General features: G+C 40.3%; 1 protein-coding gene across 2 annotated transcripts in view; it reads right to left on the bottom strand.

Annotated features, from left to right (window-relative positions):
• The window catches only part of mrpl23 (mitochondrial ribosomal protein L23), a 157,017-nt gene that overhangs the window by 127,193 nt on the left and 7,839 nt on the right, over positions 1–21,985 (bottom strand). The window contains exons 3-5 of one of the 2 annotated variants that reach the window (XM_006642454.3): positions 20,008–20,090; positions 17,342–17,415; positions 1,710–3,955 (exon numbers count right to left, since the gene is read on the bottom strand). In XM_006642454.3, the coding sequence (XP_006642517.2) occupies positions 3,791–3,955; positions 17,342–17,415; positions 20,008–20,090 (322 nt within the window). In that variant the 3' untranslated portion in view covers positions 1,710–3,790. Of the gene's footprint in view, positions 1–1,709; positions 3,956–17,341; positions 17,416–20,007; positions 20,091–21,985 lie in introns of those variants that run through there. The other variant, XM_015338223.2, reaches the window with a different exon arrangement.

Genomic DNA, 21,985 nt, shown 5'->3' with positions numbered 1-21,985 from the left:
GTTAAAATATTCAGTCTTCTTCCACTAAAACATCACTTGTACATCTCAAAGTAGGAGTAGCAGGCATGTCAGTCTTATTTTAACCATCTCGTCCTCCTCAGTCCTGTGCCCAGAGGCCAGCATGGCCCATTCTTTATAGATGCCATATATCTATGCCATGAGTGCAGCTTTCATGGTGTCTTGATCCTGTCCTGTGGACTTTGTCTATAAAAGAACTTTAGCTTGTGCCATCTATCTGGCTTCAGGGTAAACATGCACCTCTGAAGGGCTGACATTTTGGACAGGATCTAAGCCACCTTAGCATTCCAGTTGAAAAGGTCGGCATAGTCTCTGATAGGGTGGGAGAACATTCTGTTAACAAACAAGGAAATCTTTGCCAGCTGTTTAGCCAAAGAAGACTGAACACATTGTGCTTAAAGGTTTTTTATTGGTATTGGGGGAGGTTTGTTGCTTGGCAAACACTGCCCAAGATTTCCCAACTTTCATGGGGGGTCCGTGAGGAACAATTTAGCTTGGTTTCCTTTCTTTCTCCAGGCTTTCTTATAAGACAGGTTTACATTTTAAATCAAATTGGTTTATAGCAATCCAGGGGTCCAGAGTTCCTGGCAAGGAACAGTGAACAGTGATATCAATATTTGCTTACTTCTGTACTGCCCTGTAAAACCAAAAACCAGTTGAGTTGCCAGATGACAAGGACTTAAACCATCATTAGTTTTGAAGTCAGCTTGAACACAAGAATGTTTAATTTTGGCTTCTTTTTTCTCAAAAGGTAATAAAGCTTTTCGCACTCCAGCCCTTATGATCCAGCGTACCCCTGAACAAAAAACAGAAACCCGCAATGTTCCCAGTTCAATTATGCTACGTGTTAAGAGTGTTAAGCAACAAGATTTGCAGTAAGTGTCCATCATAATGAAAACATTCAACATAATTGAACAGAACCGCCAGCACACTCAAACTACATATATTTCAAATTATTTAGCCTTTCAAAAGGAAATTGTTTTTTGGATCTTTTAAGATTACCTTATCCCTACTGACTTCCAGAGAAACCCAGCATCTCAGTTGGAAAAGCAACGTACTGTTATAAAAAAAACAAACAGCTGTCCACAATCCACTACACTTGGCACAAGTACAAGATGGAGGATTGAGGCCAGGTTAGAAACCATTTATTACTAATGACGAGGAGTCCAGGTTCTTCTCATATGGCTTTGTGTACTATTAGTAACCTTCCATTACAGCTGCCAAGTTTACCCTGTGCTGCTGGGATATCCCAAAATCTTGGATGCTTCCAGAGACTAAATTTGACATCCCTGAGGTCCAGAAGGAAAGACATGTCAGGACATGTGCTCTGGGGTTCACCATCTACAGATCTTGACCCAACGCAATGCTCAATCAGCCCGCCTGCACCCCACCAGTCACGTGTTTAAAGGCTAGTAGACCACAGATTGACTTCATAGTGATGACTACAGATCTTTGGCTGCACTGAAGATGGTATTGACATGAGTTAAGTATCAATAACTGTGATGGGTATCAGCTCATTTCATAACTTAGAAGAATGCCAATTCAAAACTGACCATTTCAGAAGTGCATATTCATATGAAGATATATGATTGCTGTATTTTCCAAATAGACTTACAGCACTTTCTATAGTCAAGAAATGAACTTTGTAAAGTGTGAATGATATTAAAGTTACGACATTATATACACAAATGCACAGGATAACAACACTCTGCATTTTATTGGTGTGACTTGTAACTTTGAAAGAAATGTCTTACATATGTTGTTTTTTTTTCTCCCCAAACTAATTTCTGTGTATTACTCTTCTGACACTTTCAGCTGAAAAAAATCTGCACATCCAAGTCTAAACAATGAAGCAGAAAATGAGCAATGAGTACTCTGTAATGAGGAGTTAACACGACAAATATTTCACAAAGCTGTTTCACAATCTCAAACAAGGGCAGTTTATGGACTGCACAAGTGAAAACATACACATTCTCAAAACATTCCAAAATATGAAATGATTCCACAATGATACTTTGAACTGAGGTCACAGCACGAGAGATTACAATCTTTATTATACACTCAACTACAAAAGCAACAAAATACCAGACAGGAACCAGAAGGGAACAAATAAAAATAATGTCTGGTAAAATGTGTTTACTTAAAAATCTTTTTAAGCAGTTATCAAAACAACCAATTTTTATCTGTATCAAGATTATTATAAAATTAATCACACTGACACAGCCATGATTGTGAGACCTTTACAGAAATACCAAGCATCATCAACACTAAGAGGAATACTGAAGGAATTTGCTTTAAGTGACTCACAGAGGTCACTAGATAGCATTAATGTAGTTTCTCATTCACTTTCTAGTTTTGGTTTAATTGGTCTCCTTTACGTCACGTATGTATGTAGAGAAACTGGTTAAGGAGTAAAACATGGCAGTACAAAAAAAAAGCCTAAATGACAAGATATGGTATGGTTGTAATGAACGTATTGGTATTGCATTAAATGAGGAAAAATAAGGTCTTTCATGTGCTGCTCTTTTGCAGTTATGCTCTTGGTAGTAAAATAATGTTTTGGTATGATACAGACCAGAACGTCAGTACACTGATGTTTGCATAACTAGTTGTGTACAAGTTTCTCTCTTTGTTATTTCTAATGGTAGCTATCTTCTAAGCACCTGTTAGAAGTTTAATCTAGTGCATAGATGTTTCAATTTACTAGGAAAGGACCATCTATGAATACAAATGAATTTATATTTCAAATTAAATTATATAATGGGTTCTATTAAAATAATTTCACTGACCCTACAGCATATTATTCTCATGTGTAATAGGTCCCTTTGATTAAAATTGATTAAATTACATATAATTTCTCTCCTGAGCAAAGAAAAACCTGTACTTTCACCTTTTGCAATTTGAAATCTGCGATTACTACAGATAGACCAAGGTCACAAGTAGATTTAATTCTATAATTTTTAAAGTTTTGCACTAACATTCTGTTCACCGTCACTACCCCAGCTTGGTTTCATAACTCATGTGAACTGTGTATCAGGCCACAGTACATAATAGCCCCTTAAACTGTCAGTGCTTCCATTTCAGACTCCAACAACTGCACAGCTGCACAACCACCAAACAGGAAGAATTCAGGGCTCATACAGCTGAAGAACCACTGCCGCACAACAAATATCTCTTAGTGTTGTACCTGAGAGGGCTGGAGTGAACAAAAAAGGAACCTGAGATGGCCTTATTACCGATTTCATAAACATAATGGGCTTTCACAGTCAGAAGGCACAGGCCGTCCTCTGTAGAGGTAAAAATGGTACTACTGTATAATGGCATTCAGTGCTCAACATTTCCATTGAACTTTTTAATTGCTGACCTTATTGTGTGAGAAGGTGTCTAATTACCTAAACAGAGCTCAGTGGAAAATAAAAAAGATGACCTTAGATCATCTGTAGCCTGACCTCAGCTTATGTTTCTCACACATGTACACAAATAAAAAGGGAGTGGCTTTATAAACACTCAGGGGCTGTCTGCTGCAAAGATGGAGCTGTTGATATGCTGACTGCGGGTGACAAAACAGAGTCCAGTTCCGCTGTGGGGCAGCTGAGGTGAATCAGAGGTTTGTGAAGGTAAATTAACAGGCAGTTGTTTCATGTCGTAGGGGCCTAGACATCAGAATAGAGCTGTTGAGTTTAACAATTAGAAATGTCCTCCTGGCGCACGTAAGACTCCAGTCACAGTCTGACTTGATTTTCTTGTACTGCAGAAAAGGGGTTACCCATCCTTAAAAGCCAAACCACTCTGTCACCCCCCCTCGCCTGGGGTCTGCCTTCTGTCTCTGCTTCTCGTCCTCCATAAACTTGTCCTGAAAATCCTCCACAGAACCCGGCTCAGCCGTCTTGTCCTTCTCAGGGAAGATATCAGGGAACTGGAATGTCTGCTGCTGAGCCTTAAAATATAAAAAAACGAACTTCAGTAACCACCATCAAATAACAAGTTGGGCCAACGTGAATATCAAGAACACCGTCACTCTGAGAGCCTAGTCACTTGACAGGAGGTCCCTATGTTATAGTCAGTGTTGTTTAATGCCCTAATCACCACCTGGTACCTACCCTTCTTGAGATGCACCCCTGCACTCCAGCTGGTAAACCTTCTGAAAGGGCTTCATATGAAGTCCATAAAAAATAAACTCAAAACCATATATGATATGCTCAATTAAATCAAATCTAAATCCTGAATTTCCCACATAGCCACATTAAATAAAGTTGTAAAAGGGGACTTTTTTAGAATTCTAGTTCAATATGTATGATTCACTCACAATAAACACAGCATACAAGAAAATGAGCTGAAAATATACTCATAATCAAATATTTTGCTTTTAAAATAGTTTGCAAACTCTGACAAAGCTGATTTTGTCATGCCCACAGCCATGTTCTGAGAGAGTGTTCAGTGTTACTTAAGACACTACATATATTTTATTTATGCAAACTCAAAATGCAATTTAGACTGCTGAATAGACAAAGCTACACTGGTACGTGGCAGATAGATGTGAGATACAAATTCAGATAGAAACTCTCAAATTACAGGACAAAGGGGCCCTGAATCTTGTTCACTCTGTATCTCCGAACACTGACCAAAAGCCTGTAAGCAGTAGTAAGATTGAGTGGGAACGGCTGCAACAGATGGACTGCAGCCAAACGCTATTAACAACAACATCATGTCCAGACCTGCTGTGTGCTTCAATTTAGAAAGGTCTTGTGTATAAGCCAAGGCACGCAAACAGTCATGATAACGGAGTACTATCCTTGGTTCTAATCGTTTTAAAGGATACTCGTCTGTTTCAGAAGGAGGGATATAAACTCCCTCAATCCTGTGAAGGTTTTGTGATAATTGCTCCTTTTTTTTAGAGTGTAGCTAATGGTCAGGTCTTCATTTATTCAAAGGCTGAAGGCGGTACCTATTATTTAGTCCCCAACATCACCAAGCTGCCTCAGCGTAACACTGAGGCAGGTTCAATAAGTTCAGTATTGCCACTGTTCCTTTTGGCTCTGCAGGTACAGTACAAGGCATTTTTTGACCCAGTGAGGGACAAGAAGAAAAAGAGGGGAAGGAAAGACCCCTCCAAGGATCCTTCAAGAATGCCAGTGTTAAATGGAAACACCAATAAACTGCCTCCAATATCTACTAGTCGCACTAAAACACTATGGAAAAACAACACTGAGAAATGTCAAGCTCACAGAAGCTCGTTTTTCCTTCTTCTAAGAGAACCTACTTTGATTGGAAACAAAAAAAAAACTGTATTCAAGGAAAGCGAAGGAAATACACACAGAACGTTTTGCCAGAAGATATTCCCAAGATTTTTGACACTGCTGTTTCTGTTTTCCATGATATTGCAAACACACTGATACATTAAAAGCAGTGGCAATGCTTCAGTTTAGAGATCGCAGGCAACACTTTAGAAATGCATAACACTTATAAATGACCAAATTTAACTCACTCTAATGCTCAAAATGGATAAATATGGGAATCTGAATATTATTAGTAAATACTCAATCATTATTACAGGTCAGTTGCTGACACTGGGTTAATTCTCCTTTGTTATGATAAAGATGACAAAGCAGCTTCTACAGTTTTCCCAATTCACCTGCTAGGAAGTGTACAGGGGGAAGCTAATCGGTGTTGCACAAAGCAACAAAGCCACGGGGTGACAATGGAAACCTGTGTGGCTAGTTTCAACATTGACACGTGAGGAAAAGAATACATTTTAAGATCCGAATTTCTGATTGTGAACTGCTTTCCTTTGTACGCCCCCAACTAGTCAGACCACGATAAACACAGGGCCGAACACTGCCTGGATGTCCTCCAGCCGCGCAGGGCGAGCGAGCGAGCACTTGCACTTTCCTTTCTGGGGCCTTTGTTTTCTAGAAACAACAATGAAGATTTCACTCCGAATCTCCATTAATGAAAAGCAGCGTCCCCCCCCGCCACAGAAGATTTCCAGGAATTCCTGTGGCTGGCCTCGCGAACGGCCCCGTCTTGCTGTTCCCTATATGCTGCTGAAAGAAGCGCCTAGAACAACACAAGTACCTCTGAGACCTACAAGTGTTGCTTTAACTCCACTTCTCGGAACACGAAACCTCACACTTTAAACAAAGAGCCGAGCCAAGTGCGCGGACACAGAGAAGTGACTACTAAAACCGGCGTCTTGATAGTGAAGCTACACAACAGCGGAGAACAGGGCCTGGCTCTGCCCCGCAATAAACTTCAGTTGTTCCGTGTTCCCCCCAGCCCCAAGCTAAAAAACAAGCAAAAATCTACAATGAACTGCAGCAACTTCTTTCATGTTAAAATCTGCAATAATATATTTTTGCGCAGTCTATAAACACATGACAGAGATTAGTATATGATGCAGATCATATGGTTCATAGTTAAGATTAAGGCACTGTGTCAACATTAAAAGTCAAAATAACATTTCGATGCATCAACAAATTCTTTTGGCGTTAACAAAAACAAGAGCAGCATTCTAATTCATGTGGAAAGGACTTGTCTTATTATATTTGTGTACTCAATTTGCACAGTTTTACAGAATGCTTATGCGAATATTAACCTGTCCTTTTGTGGCATGAGGAAAATGTTTTTTTTCTTTCGACGCACAGATCATGATTTCAGCAGAGTGCTCTTAATATCTAGTAATTTTTGCATCGTTGTAGATTTGTAGAAGCTCCCCCCTTGCTTTAAAGCCAAGCAGAAGGGTTGTATTTCACACAGTCCTGTTCCCTGTTTTTCTGGCATGAGGTTCTGCCGTAACAGTCTGGGTTTCTTCAACAATACTAGTACTTGTGTTAGTCCACTGGTTCCTTACGCATAGGTACGTCTCATTAAATGCGATGATATTTTCTTCTCAGCAAGCGCAAAAGCTAAAAAGAAGAGTAAATATGAAGTGGAAATGTTATTATTGAGTGAATCCCAGCCTCTTTCCCCCCTCTCTGCTTTGGAAACCTGGATTCGGACTCAGTTTTATTGCAAGTGCAGTAACGTTGGTGGTCACAGTATATTCCAGTAGCATAGTCCTACACAAAATATAGTGTGCAAAAACCAGCAGTCTTACTCGGACCCAGGAACAAAGTGGCAGATGTCTGCCCTTACAGGGTTCATTTGTTCTGAACATTAAGAGAACTGAAAAAAATACTACTGAATTAGTAGTAATGAGTACTGAAGGCATTCTTAACAATATGATAAAAAGAGTTTTGTTCGGACAATATTGTATCTCAAATTAAATAAAAGAAGAAACAGTCAGTTTGGTCTGGAGCATTCAGGTTTGTGGTAATACATCATACCTAGGTCTAGAGATATCTGTGATGTTCTCAGAGAGAGAACCGTTGGTGCACATCAATCTGGGAAGGGTTATAAACCTTTTTTAAACAATATGAACTCCATAATTCCACAGTGAGAAGGATAATTTACAAATGGAAAAAGTTCAGGATGGTTGCCAATCTACCCAGGAGTGGGCGTCCCAACAAATTCGCCCCAAGATCAGACTATATGATTCTCCTAGAGTTTGCAAAGAACACCAAAGCTTCATCCAGGGATCTACAGGCCTCTGTTAATACGCTAAATGTTAAAGATCATGATTGTACCATTAGGAAGGGTAGAAAGCTTTTGAGGAACGGTAGCCAGGAGGAAACCCTCTCTCTCCACAACGACCATTGCTTCATGGCTCAGGTTTGCAAAACAACAGTTGAATGAACCACAAGACTTCTCTGGACAGATGAGTCCAAAGTGGAGTTGTCTGTCCGTAATGCAAAAGGACATGTTCAGTGCAGACCACACAATGCGTATCACCACAAGACCTTCATACCAACTGTCAAGCATGATGGTGGAGGGGTGGTGAATTGAGTCAGCTGGAGGACCCAACACCTCACAGTCATTGATTGCACCATGAATTCCTCTCTATTCCAGCACATTCTAGAGGAAAACGTGAGAACATCTGTCCAACAGCTAAAGTGCAGCCAAAAGTGGATCATGCAACAGGACAATGATGCAAAACACACCACTAAATCTACGACTGAATGCCTGAAGAAGATAAGGATCAGGATTTTTGAATGGCCACGATAGATTCTAGGCCTCAACCCAATTGAGATAATGTGGCAGAACCTAACGAGAGATCTGTATAACAAAAGCCCTCAAACATCACCAAGTTAAAGCAGTTATGTAAGGAGGAATGGGCCAAAATTCCTCCCAGGAGATGTGAGAGACTGATAAACTCTTACAGGAAACATTTACCTCAAGTCATTGCTGTTAAAGAGGATTACACACGTTACTGAATCAAAGGTGCACTACTTTTTCAAACAAGGCTTCTGAATGTTGGCTGATTTTTTTGTTTAATAAATACTGGCAAGAAAAATGTGTTATGTTATTTGTCACACAAGGTTAGACTCATCTACTGTGAGGATTTGATGAGGACAGGTGAAGGTCAGAGATGTCTTAATATGTACAACCATGGAATCTTAAGAGGGTGTACTTACTTTTTCACATCATTGTATATATACAACAAACTGCTGAACTCAAAATGGAGCAGAAACAAACAGCATATGTCACACGTGTAATGCATGCAGTGACTGAAGGAGTCTTATCTGCATTGGTGGCATGGAAAGACAACAGAAAAGCCCAACGAATCCACTAGTTTCACTCGTTTTGAGGGTGTTTCTTTTCCTACAGCAAAGCTCTTTATTTTTTCATTTTATTCAAAAAGAAAGGGAGATGCCAAGCTGCATAAATCTGGAGGAGTTCCATTTAAAAAAAAAAAACATGTGACAGTAAGTGAATACTCAAAATCTGCCATCTGAGAGAAGAAAGTAATTAAATTCTGGTACATCAGCTGTCACTTACGCAGCCATTAGAGATTTCAGGTCTAACCATAACATTACTATGTAACCTTTTTAAAAGCAGCTGTACAGATTACCAAAGGCGTTCTTTCTTCTGTTTATATTCCCTGGCAGTAGCAGATGGATGGCACAGTGGCGATGCTGCCTCACAGCTCCTGGGCCCTGGGCAGACCTCCAGACTGGGGTGCGCTCTGGGTGGAGCTCACGTGGGTTTCCTCCAGCTTCCAGGCACATGCTGGCAAAGGGGGCAGCTTCGGCCTGGACTACTAGGAACGAAACGAAATCTTATTCACCTGAAAAGTTTCCTCATTTGAACTGAGGATTTCTGTTCAGAACGTCTCAGGGTGAACGGGTTCAAGAACTGCCAGGAGTGACTTCGGGTCATTTGTTTGATCCCCCACGTACGTCGACACGGCTTAACGCACTCAAGTCAGGGAAAATAATCAATTGCAGAATGGCGTCCAAAAGGAGGGAGGTGTTTAAACAGCAAAAGAAACAACCTGACAACTTGAGGAGTGGCTGGCACTGGATGAGAAGGAAACTGCTGCTCTGGATTAAAACAATTAGGATCAGGGCAAATTCCACTTTGACAACCAACACTGCCCTAATGCAGCCACAGGGTAGTTCAACCTTGAGCTGCTGGCAACACTTTCGACTGACATAGAGATGACTTCTTCAGCTGTACACTGTAGCTGTTAGGACGTACACAGCCAAGGCCAAAGGATATGCACACTGTAACCATCGTTCTACTGCAGCGGCCCAATGGAGAGGTGCAAGACTCCACTAAAGAACGGCACTGGTATTCGTTTTCTCTTTTAAGCACAAAAGGACAGCTGTTCTTAATACATGATCTGGATTTTTAAACTTGGAACATCACAAACTGATACAGTGGATCCCTTAAAAGCTGAGAGCAGGCCCGATAGCAGAAAGTGCTGTCGGAAATATTTTTTTTTTGCGTCGTGTTTGCACACTATTACCAATTTAATTACTGAACAGAGAAAGAGGAAATGCAGAAACATGCCTGTGAACAGCAGTCCCTGCCGGCCACACTGGGAGGCCCTTTTCTCCTCGAGATCCAGACTTGTGCTGACTATTGATGTACGAAAAACCACAGATATTTGGCCAGCATCAAATGCTTCATATCTCCCAACCCTACCCACTCCATTCCAGCAATTATACTTAATCAAGTGCGAAGAAATTTATTTTTTTGTAAGCGCCTTCCATTTAAAGGGACAGAGATCACAATTTAATTTCTCCCTTAATGTGAACAAACTGCATTACCCAGAACATAAAAGCATGATCCTCCTTTATAAAGCCATTGAAAGCATACTGATATTTTAACCCTAGATGTTGATTATACTATTACAAATAGAATCCTTGAAAAACCTTTTAAAATATTTTGTTTGCTACATAACCACATATTACATTAACAGACTGTTATTACTCAATGTTCCATTGCTGTTTAGCAGAGTACTTGCACCCTTATTTGACTAAACTGTGACCTCTTTGCTTTCTCTATTAAGTACAGAATTACTTGAGTTCTCATTTTATACATCCAAACTTGCGAATAAAACTGAAGTGCGTGCATGCTACGTATCTCCATACAGAGTGTTTTGAGATTTATTCAGCAGCATCTGTGATGTTAAAGTATAAAACAAAATTAGTCATTTTTAAAATGTCCAAAAGACCCGGGGCTCTTTCAAGATCCACTACTTCCTTAAGTGCAATTTGCAGTGGAAAAATAGGCCCCTCTGTCACAACAGCAAAGTATCTTGCCTGCGTGAACTGATTTGAGCCAATGCCCTTGTCTTTCCGAGCTGGCCAGCTGAGTGCAACAACACATTTCCTTTGTGCTAATATGTGACCCAGCTGTCATAACCAACTGCCCAAGACACGTTAGGACATGATTCACCAGTCACTCTCTCTGGCTAAGCTCTTAAAAATCATATTTTTTGGGAGGAGGGAATTTTTCTTTTATTCCCGGAACCACTCTAATGAATCCCAATGCCAAGGAAAAAGTGGTTTGTTGAGGGGAAAAATGAAATAAAATAAAACAGTTTCACATTACCTCTGTGGGGCCAGCCTCAGGCCAGTCTCCTTGCTCCCAAAAGCAGGAGTCATTTCCATAAGGATAGACGAAGTTTCGGCTTTTCTAAAACACTGGCTGGCACTGAATCACACTTGTTAAAAGAAAAACAGAGGAGTCAATGAACTAGCCAGAAGGAGAGGGGGGTAATGTTACAAACATGTATCAAAATCAGTCATGTAACATTTTAAGAAGCTGACTATAATGCTTTGGGCTTTGCTGGCTCATAACATAAAAGACCCATATACTTGCTTTGACTAATCTATCATTTTAGTTGTTGTGGTTCTGTTTTGTTGGATCACATGGACATGTTGGACCTACCACAAATATCACTGTCGAAACAAAAATTGTTTAAAATAAAAAAGCAGGATTCCCTGTTCTGTGTTAACCTTGAAGGAAACGGGACACTGAATACCAGCCTTTGTCGAGGTCCACGAAGCACCGTATCCTGTAGCAAAATGCAGCGCATTGCTGAAATCTTTACAGCACCTTTTATCTTGAGAACCTGGAAGTTTCTCTTATGCAGGCAAAAAAAGAAACACAAGAAAGAACCCAATGGTAACGTTTACATAAAATGTCAAACCAAACTTGCATATTGCAGTGCAATAAATGCCATGAGTAATTCGTCTCTTCTTAATACAGGATTGGCAACACTGCCGTAAATCTCAGCAGCAGTCTAATTGAGTCCCACTGTTGTCTACTGCTTTGTGTATCATGGGAGTGCAAGCAGACTCAATTCCCTACTGCACCTGCAGTCCTTCACACACTGCACTACTGTTGGGTCTCAGCACTATATAATGATACTGTTTCCTAAAACTCTGGAACTACGTTTCTGAAATTGTATTGTGAAATTAATATGCCTGCTGTTAAAAAAAAAGCACCCTCAAACCTGAAAAATAAAAGCATTATTTAAAACGTGGGTTTGAACACCAGCTGTTCCTCACGTCTGTTGGCATGACCAGGAATTACAGTGTCACAGGGGGTGAGCGCCTCTGTTTGTTAAATGTAAACAGGATGCCAGCAGCACAGATCTATTTTATTTTATTTATGTTCTGTTCAGAGCTATTTCCTTTCTTTCGTGCTTCAGTTGAGCTCTAATACCAATCCTTGCGTACTGTGAAAAGATCAAACATTAAGGAGGAATGACTTCCTGTTATTGCTGTTAAAATCATCCTTCAAGTATGAAACTGTACTATAACGAGATTACAACCTGTCTTTAAAAGGTAATGACCTGCCTGGCCAATCAACAATAGCTGCTGCTTTATGATTGAGATAAACATGTTTTTCAGCCCCTCCTTTCATGAAAGTAGGCCAGCTAAGCATTTCAATCTGTGATGGATGTGAGAAAGGAGCTCCGTGTTTTTGACGGAAGCAAATGTAACTGATTTAAGGCATCTAAACAGTGATGCCCTGATGCACTGCAGCAACCTGCGGTCCTGGTCTTTCACTGTAGCGCGTGCCATGATAGAGCGAAGCCGATTAGCTGATGACTTCCTACAGTACAGATGTAATAACTAGGATGGGCCAGCGAGCAAGACCGTCTCGATTTGTGCTTTTAGGAGGCTTTTGAGACGTCACATCCTCCTGGAGCTTTCGCATAGCTGGTCACTGGCCTGAGAGATGACAATAGTGTATAAATCAAAATAGAAGTAAACCAGACAGCCTGGAGACTCAGGGGTCACTGTGACTGGCCGACTCTGCTACACCATACCGGTGGGTGAAAATGCTTTGCTGTTGGCCTAATTACCCAGGGAGTGATTCTCATTCAAATCAGAAAGTCAAGAAATTAAAACTTGATTAACAAAACAACATATACTGTATATAGAACACAGTTAACTGTAAGTGTACAACTGTAGGTACGCTCACTCATGGGCCACTGAACTCTACATTTCAGCTTCAATATTAAAAACCATTTGATTTTTTACTCTTTGACAGCAGCGAAACTGAGTGCACTGACTCAAAGAGATGTTTAATGCGGGAAAAGAAGAACTGTACATTAATATACCTACTATGGGATATGTCAAAAGAAGTGCAACCTGAAATATACCTTGCTGAAGCAAAAACGTCCTACACTGACAGGTTGAAGGAACAGTTTTGAAAACAAGACTATGAGGGGACCTGATACAAATAATCAAAATCCCCCAAACTACTGACACCGTTATCCCATCCGTTTTCTCCTGAATGTATGGCGAAACACACACCTGAGGGCAAACCTGGGGACTACGCAGAAGCGGAGAACAGGTCGCACTTCTTCATGTAAACGGCTATGGGAGTATGAAACAAGCTTTCCAGCCATGCTGCTGACTGGATGATATCCTTGGATCAATTAACTGCTAACTACCAAACAGATTACCAGCATCCAAACAAACAGACTCCTCTCATCTTTTCTGTTCTAGCATAACAATACCCTGTCAAAAGTTAAATTCAGACCACAGTAATAGACCATGACTGAAACTGCAACAAAAGCAGTTATATATCGCCAGTCTATGGCTGTACATAAAACAAAAGAAGGCTTGTACACAGATCAATATCTAACTTTAGTGTATTCTATGAACATGGGGGATGACTGAAAGGTCATTTTGAAAAGGTAAGACCACAAAGTCACAGGAAGTGTATTTATTTCAAGTTTACCTAATTATGTAAAAAACTACCACTTTCAACAATAAAAAAAAACTTGGGACAGTAGAGATTAACTCCCCTTTTCTGTAAAAACAAGAAAGAGACAGTTAACATTCTAAAGAATTAGAATAATACAATTTATTGTTCAATACTCTACAGCTTTGTATGAAAAATGAAGCATGTGTTTACCAAGATGGAAGCTACTGATTTGGCAGGTTTCACTTTAATATGACTTATAGACCAGGATGCACTGTGAAAAGTGCCACTTCTACAGAGGACAGGGACAATATGCTGTCCTTTTGTTTGTTGAGAAGCTCAATTCATGCAAAACAAACCAGAAAGAAGATCCAGAGGCCAAGGTGAAAAGAAAGAAGCCAACAAAGAAAAATGTTGCCATCTAGTGGTAAGCACGTCAGGAACTGAATCGGCACAGTTGCACTCCCCTGAGTGAGGTGACCAAAGTGTTAATTTGCCTAAGGGCACATGGGATAAAGGGTAAGGAAGCAATTAAAGAAAAATAACATTAATTCCAACTAATGATATTTTATTGATCCTTGTTTCCTTCTAATTGAGAACTGTAACACATTCAACTTCAGGCATAACACCTTGCCCTAACCTCAGAAGAGACTTAAATAGGCCTAGTTAGTGAGAACCACATGAGGACACCTATAAGACAACTGACTTCAGAAAGTTAGCAACAACAGTTAAGAGAAACCTCTTACAGAATGGTTACATGTCTGCCAGGTCTTAAACACTTGTTTTCCTGGACCTGTTAAGGCACTGTGTTGTGGCCCCGAGCTAAGCTAAATGATGAGAAGGCCTCGTTCACTGTTCTTCACCACTCTTTAGGAAATGGAGATCTGGAGCAGCGGACACATGACAACCTTTTCATGGCCACAACTCGTCGGAAGCAGCTGAATAATTGGTCTCAGATGACGACGAGACTCCCTGTAGAAAAGCCTATCCTGTCCAAGGACCAACTGGAAGTGCGGCACTGACTTCAGTTTTCCCACAGATTACGGGGAGAGAGGCAGTAAAATCACTGTGGGTCTCACAGGCCTGTAACACTGTAATCAATGCACACTCAAGTGCTCGTGCGACTTGGCCAGATGCTGAAAGCAGGGGAATCATTTGCTTTCCTATCACATAATTCTAGACCAAAGACACAGCCAGAAATGGACAGTTGTAAAATCACAGCAGTGAAATAAATGACACTTCAAGGGCTTTAACTTCATCATACACTCTGGCTACCTCTTTGTTGTCAGACTAGATGTCATGATGTTGATATGGATTTAAACCTTATATCTTCACATCCAAAAGCATTAATCTTGTATCTGGCATTTTTTTAAATTAAGTAGAGAAACATTTTTTTATCCAATTTACTCAGAAAAATCAAATCCATTCTAAAATGAAAATGTTTAGATTTCCGTTTGGCTTTGCAGTCAGTCCTTCCACCAGCTTTATTTGGTGCCTGCTGTGAAACAAATATAAAACAAAATCCAAACTTTCTAAAAGTGTGGAAGATCATTTTTGCAGTTAAAAGTTTATTATATGACATCTCTGATAAACTGAAATATCATTCAGTAGGTACTCAGGGAAAAGAAACTAAAGATATGGACTCCTCTATAAAATCTAAACTTTCTGTATGGAAACAAAGGGCACCATTTTTCATTTTCTCTCATTTCCCTTTCTGCTTCTAGATCCAGCAGAATTATGCAAATGGTGAGGCAGGGACATCCACTCTCTATTGCATTACTGAAATATCTCTATTGGTAAATAACACCAGTTACACCCTACATAGTGCAAACTGGTCAAAAACATAACATAAAAAGACAAAAACGTAACTACCTTCTCCAGTTTTTGTCTTTTTCCTCCATATTTGTTCACCTTATCATTCTCCTTTTCCGCATCCATTCTACATGTGATGTGCATGCACTCAAGTGAGCAGTTTAAAATAGTTTTAAAAAAAGCACACCAATGAAAACACTGCGCTTCGATAAATAAAACTGGAAGTAGATCTCGGAGATTAGACCGATGAGCATTTTTTCAGAAAAAAAAATCAGAGAGAGAATCCAGGTCTCTGAAAGAAAGGTTGGAAATTACAGAAGCACTGAAGAATCACTTCAAAACAAAAAACAGAGGCGGTTGTGGTGGCAAGAAAGCTCATCAGTCGGATTAGAGGGGAGGAGGTGGGGGGGCACCTTGAGCAAAACGGTGTTCTCTGCTCCGAGACGGAACCCGAGCAGCAGGCTCTCCACCCGTAGCAGCTGAGGACATCCCCAGCAACCTCTCTGTTCAAACACGCTGACCACGGGCCCCGCCCCCCGCCTCACTGCATCACATGTGTGGAGCGCTGTCCTTGACGAGCGCGAGTACGTGCAGCCTGCCCCACCACACTCCTGTCATTTGTAAAAAGCTCTGTGGTGCCGCTGGAATATTAGTTGACAGAGGTACAGAGGGCAGCTGCCATCGCCATCAAACCACAGAACACTCTGCTGCATGTGGTCTCAATTAGGAACAATCTTGTTTTCCCCGCCGTACGAAAGAAAAAGAAAAAGGAAGGTTTTCAAGAGCTGCGGAGCCCGGAAATTCAATTTTACATCAAGTTTATTGAACCAGGGTTCCAACCAAACCACTTCTCCTGCTGCTCTCTCACACTTAAGTAAGCGTGACATCAAAAGGAAAGACAAGGAGGTTTAAATAAGGAATGCAGATGTTTAAGGCTGATAATTCCTTTATATGAAGGCAGGATTGGTTGGCTCCAAATGAAATATCTCACTGTGAAGAGCAGAACTATTAAGAGGATAACGATGTTTTAAAGGAGGTATTGAAAGGTATTTGAAATCTCTTTAGGTAAAAATGAACATATTTTTGGAAAGACTCACCCTCCAGTTTTGATTTGTGAACGTATTTCTCCAAATTTCAAGAAGTCAGAAATGGTAGATGGATTTTGTATTCCTAACTACATGTAACTGATCAGTTATGTGCTTGTGTTTTTGAAAACCTCAAAGGTATTTCTATAAGTAAAGAATACCTGAACAAATCTAATAAGATCAAAGGATTTCATTACATTCTCATAAAAAAAGGAAAACCTTTCACAGAGACAGCTTCTATTATCGGGGGACTAGTCTTTACATAGAACCAAGTTGACAACAGGCTGGCAAAAAAACACATTGATCACTAATGTTTTCATATCCTACAACGTGGAAATTTTTACAGCTGCCCCTGAACACAGCCATACATCTTCAAACAGCACACAATATTTCCTGTAATAAGTCTGGTATGTAATTAGATCTGACCTATTGCCCTTGGTCTCCACTGAAAACCAGACTTGGGTCTCAGTAGGGTAGCAAGAGTGTGTGGGAGAGACAGAAGATAAACAAACACCACTGGGACATGGGGAATAAATGACAATAAGGTAGGGCCTTACATCAACCATACCTGCCCCTCTGGGGAACAGCTTGACAGTCTTCTGAAAACCAAAAGGAAAGTTCCTCCGCTCAATTGATGATGCACTCGTTTTGTTTCATGACCACAGATATTACAATCCCATTGTGTGGTGTGGAAAATAAGCCATGAGTAGAGGCTATTTAGGCAGTACACTTCTCCCACCTTGCATTGTTTGAGCTTTGTCACTGTGAGAAGTAACTGGGGACTAATTCATATTTCTGAAGGCATAAATGCCTTGTAACCTTCAGAGGTTGAAGGCTAACACGACATGGGACTTGTTCTATTCAACACTTACCAGCTGGACATAGGCCACTTTGTAATCAGGACGTTTCACCCTCTGGTTTAAGTGATTTCTCTTCTTATTCGTACCTGTGAAAGAATTAAAGTTCACCGGTCAATATTTTTGCCAGAAAAATGTAAGATAATGTCTGTGCAAATGACAGGAGTTTGACAATCCTTTTTAAAGTCCTTTACAAGAAATATAAACCATTTTCCATCTGGGTGCCAACAACAGTTGAAACCGAACCCTTAGGAAGCTGCGAGCTTCCTGCAATAAAAAACCCGTCTGCACCCCCAGTAAGCAACATCAAGCATTGTGTCAGGGATGTGAAGGAATGTTTTTACAACACAAAGAATTCAATTGTGCTGGCAGGTCAGAGTGTTATTAATACAATCTTTATCCTTGCTGGTGTATACAGTTCTGCTGGATATCCTTTCACCCCTTCTTATTTTACCTGCATTTTGTTTCAGTGCTCAGCATGGCATCAAAGAGTAACTTCACAAATGCCTAAACATCAGCTCCTTTTCACTGCTCAGAAAATAACCTGCTTTTGGAACGCTGTTGTGTTCCGCAATCAAAAAAACAAAAGTGTTTTGCCTGAACAGACCTTTTCAACTGATATCCACCCTGAGGGCTCTCATCCAGAGAATAAACTAAGCAAATTTTTCCCCCGAAACACCTGCGGAGACGTTTGGCCAACTGTGTCACTGGGGTGAGAGAAAACAAGAGCAGCAGAACTGGCACCAAAGAATGACAAACCAAATTGGACACTTCTATTATCGGGCAGCCTCTCCCTTCTCTCCACTAAGATGTAAAAAGGGCCCAACTGGTAAATCTTGTGTGTGTTTGTGAGGCTTAAACAAAAAGTTTTCCGGCCAGCCTGGCATAATTATAGTGTGATGTCTTTTTCGTGGTTTGCCTTTGGAAAACAAAACACACTGACAGGTTGACAGGGGATACAGTCCACAGAATGCAAAGGTAAAAGTGATCATTTTCACAGCCATGAAGATGATAAGTTCACAGAGGACTGCTGGGCAACACAGCCAGCATCTGAAATGTTTTACAACCCATAGAAAAGGAAGTGGGGTCTTCAAGAAATGACCACCAGCCCTTTATGATCTGATGATTCACCTATTTAACAAATTAGACTTACATTTTATTACCTTTTAATATGGGCAAATGTTGAAAAAAAGACTTCAGCTGCCTTTTCAAAGAGCAAGCTTCAGTTGACATATGCAACAATGTACACGATGCATGCAGAAAGAATGCTTAATAATTAGCATGTGACTTTAAAAGCATTTCACAAGTGCTCACTTATTTTATTTTAGATTTTTGGTTTGCACAAGAGCTTTGCCAATTGTGAACATCTGTACAACTTAGATTTTGAAAGTGTACAAGCTGTAAACTGTAAACATAAAAAATAGCTTATACTGTATGTTAAGAAACGGCTAGGAAATTATTCAACCGATCAGAAGTTAAAAGAAATACAAAGGTAAACTAAAAGTGTCCTATGGGAATTGCAAGCAGCTTTCTCAGCAGAAAAAAGACAGGCAAGCAGGTCAAATACTGGCAAACCATAAGACTGCACAGATGTCCACACAGGGCATATCTTGTTTTTGAACTACTAACTCTGTTCCTTCAGAACAGTCACTGTTGGGTAACACATTGCAGACCACATGGAAACTTGCTCCACAAATACAGACATTTGTGAATAATAGGGCTCCTCTGTGCCGGGATGCTGTTTCCACACAGGCATGCTTCACCCTCACTCCTTTCTTTATACTTTCAATCGAGTGGAACGCGTGACGTAACGGGTACCAACCCAACACACCGATGAATCAGTCCATCCACAGTTTATAACTTGACTTGTAAGCGCTCTGGTCATGCCAATGAGTTTCTTTTAGTATTACCGAAGGCGTGAATCAGACAGCGCAGATACCATTTAACAGCTACCAAAGTGGGCTTCCAGTGGCTCCAACCCAGCTAAACACAGTCATTATGTCTGAGTAAGAACCTCTCTATCCCTTTTCTCCAGAAAGCAACTACCTCCTGTGCAGGAAAAACTGGGAGTTCACCGGTTCCCCTCGTGAAAACAAAAAAAAAAGGTTTAGATGATCATAAACGAAACGATGATAATGTTCTTTCAATGACATGGTGAGTCACCTGAGTCACTGGCTTTCAAACACTGTGGTTCGTGTGGGTGAAACCTGGAAGTGCTGCGAAAACAACAAAAAAAGGGGGCAGAACCTCAAGGGAATGCACTGGCAGAAGGAAAATATATCCCTATCAGTTCAGCAGTCAAAATAAAGGAGTATTATGTGCAGTACACAATGAGGCTACTGCCTGCCGGGGAACCTTCAGCCATTTTGAATTTGTTCTCATTATGCCAGCAGGAGAGATGCGAGAGGAAAAAAAAACGTCTTCTTACAACGTGGGGGGGGGGGTCTTTACTTTGACTAAACATACTTGGACCTCAAATCCTACGCCCAGCCCCCTCCTTTTCTGACTTTGATTAATTGATTCGGCAAAGCACAACAGAACCACCACAGAGAGGGCTCACGGTCGGGCCTACATACCCTTCTGAAGGAAAGGGTGGACAAACAAGGAGGAAAAGGTGAACAAGTCAAGTAGCACATCTGTTGACGGCCTGCAGGGAAAGAGAATGATGAAGCTGTACTCACAGTACTGGATCCTCGTTCTCACAGCTCCTACAGGTACACTGTAGATTTTTTCGAGGTAGTTCTTCACATCACACTTGGTCATTCTGGGTAACAAAGAGGGGAAAAAAATGAATTAGCCAGTCCAATACAGAATAGACCCTTTGTTTGCTATTAATTAAAATGCAAATTTGTCTTAAATTTAGATGTGGAACACAGAAATTTGAGAACTGAAAACAAAATATTGTCCTATACAAAACACCATTTTACATTTTATTCTTGTTCATACATGTTAAGTGTTACTTTTACTCAATGAAAACTGTGTGCCTCTAATAAATATGCTTTACGTGAAATCTTACTTTAATATCTCTGTGAAAACTAACAGATGGCCTTGAATTTTGAATATTGTCAGCCTGGAAGAATTAAATAGTATTCCAAGCACTGTAAAATGGCCACCAAGTGCACTCCTCCTCACCCTGTGTTTATGCCAACTTGAATTGTGCATAGCTCTCTTCCCACAATGAACTAATTTTCATCTATTTTTTTATTTGAACAAAAAGGGACAAAACTTAGCACAGCGCGGCTGTTCAGCTGAGCAACCTTTTCCGATTCTAATCCATAATTACTTGAAGGCCGAAGCTTCCTAATCAAGTAACGGAAACTTTTGAGGAAAAAAGAAAAACCTTCTGGAAGCAAGCGGGAGGAAAAAATCATGGAATCACTTAATCCAGTAAACAGAATCCATCAAAATGTTCTACGCGCATAAGCTTCTAAAGCACAGTCTCCTTAGAGATGGACAAACAAAAAGCAGGGCCAAGCTTCCTTCGTCAGAACCCGGAGCGTTTGTGGTGGGCCGAGATCATGATGGAGCTCGGCAGCAAGCACGCCATTAGATGTCTGTGTTTTTGTTTAGACAGCGAGTCCTAGAAAGCAGAAATTTAGTCTGGCAGTGAGGAGGATGGGTTACACAATGGAATGCTTTCCAAGTCATTAGAAAGGAAGGCCTGAAGGTGATTAAAGACTGGAGCACTTTTTCAGGAGGCCTGCTCACGTTGGCTGTTTGGATTCCTCTCCGTAACCAGTTTGTAAGGGACTGACGCATTTCTGAGGTTTATTTCTGTAACACCTGGCATTATGCAAAGGAAACTGGAGGTGGAAAATGATACAGTATATAGCCAAAAAAAAACTTGTGCAGGGAACTTAAAAAATGAATGCATATGTATATTTATGTATAATACACAAACACACAGTACACACATACACACTTGTATTTCATATAGATTTGTATACCCTATGTGTACACAAACATGTAGACTGAGTGGCATTAAAAACACTGCAACTGTGACCGGTCCCAATTTGTTTCGTTTCAATGCCTTTCTTGTCTTGTGACACATGGTTTGTAAACCATGAAAAAAATCTACAAAACTTCATTTTTACAATCTTTTATTTTGCTGCAGGAAACCTTGAGACCTTCCCTCAAACCCTATACATATGCAAAAGCTCGTATATGGGTTTTCCGTACTCCATTCCTGATGATGCAGATCCCAAAGCCAGCGTGTTTTATAGATCAGGCTAAATAGTTTCTAAAGATGGGAATATGTGCAAGTTATTGATCAAACAGGCAGGTTGTGTGCACAATCTACTTGGTCTATATTAGCTGAAAGTCTCTGTTCTGAATGATTTCTGATGTACTTTAAGAGATCTACAATTAATTACCTTTAAAGTCTTCAGACACAAGTGATTTAATGGTTACCTATAACTCCTGCAGGAGTAAGGCACGAAAAGCCCATGTTACTCCATAATCAAATAATGGTATTTATTTTTTAAAAAGTATGTAAAAACTAGAATGAAAAATAAGATGAAAACAGACAGCCGAATACTATTGCAATGTATTAATTTTCAGGTCATGTTAACCCATATACTGGTTGACAAGTTTGGAGTCTGTTGGAAAAGCACTTATAAGCTTATACACAAATAATTTAATTGTTTCTGGCACAACAAC

This window comes from Lepisosteus oculatus, chromosome 21 (genome assembly GCF_040954835.1).
Source record: "Lepisosteus oculatus isolate fLepOcu1 chromosome 21, fLepOcu1.hap2, whole genome shotgun sequence".
In the NCBI taxonomy this organism is placed as follows: domain Eukaryota; kingdom Metazoa; phylum Chordata; class Actinopteri; order Semionotiformes; family Lepisosteidae; genus Lepisosteus; species Lepisosteus oculatus.
The sequence above is the reverse complement of the archived record's forward strand: the minus strand, read 5'-3'. Positions and strand labels throughout refer to the sequence as shown.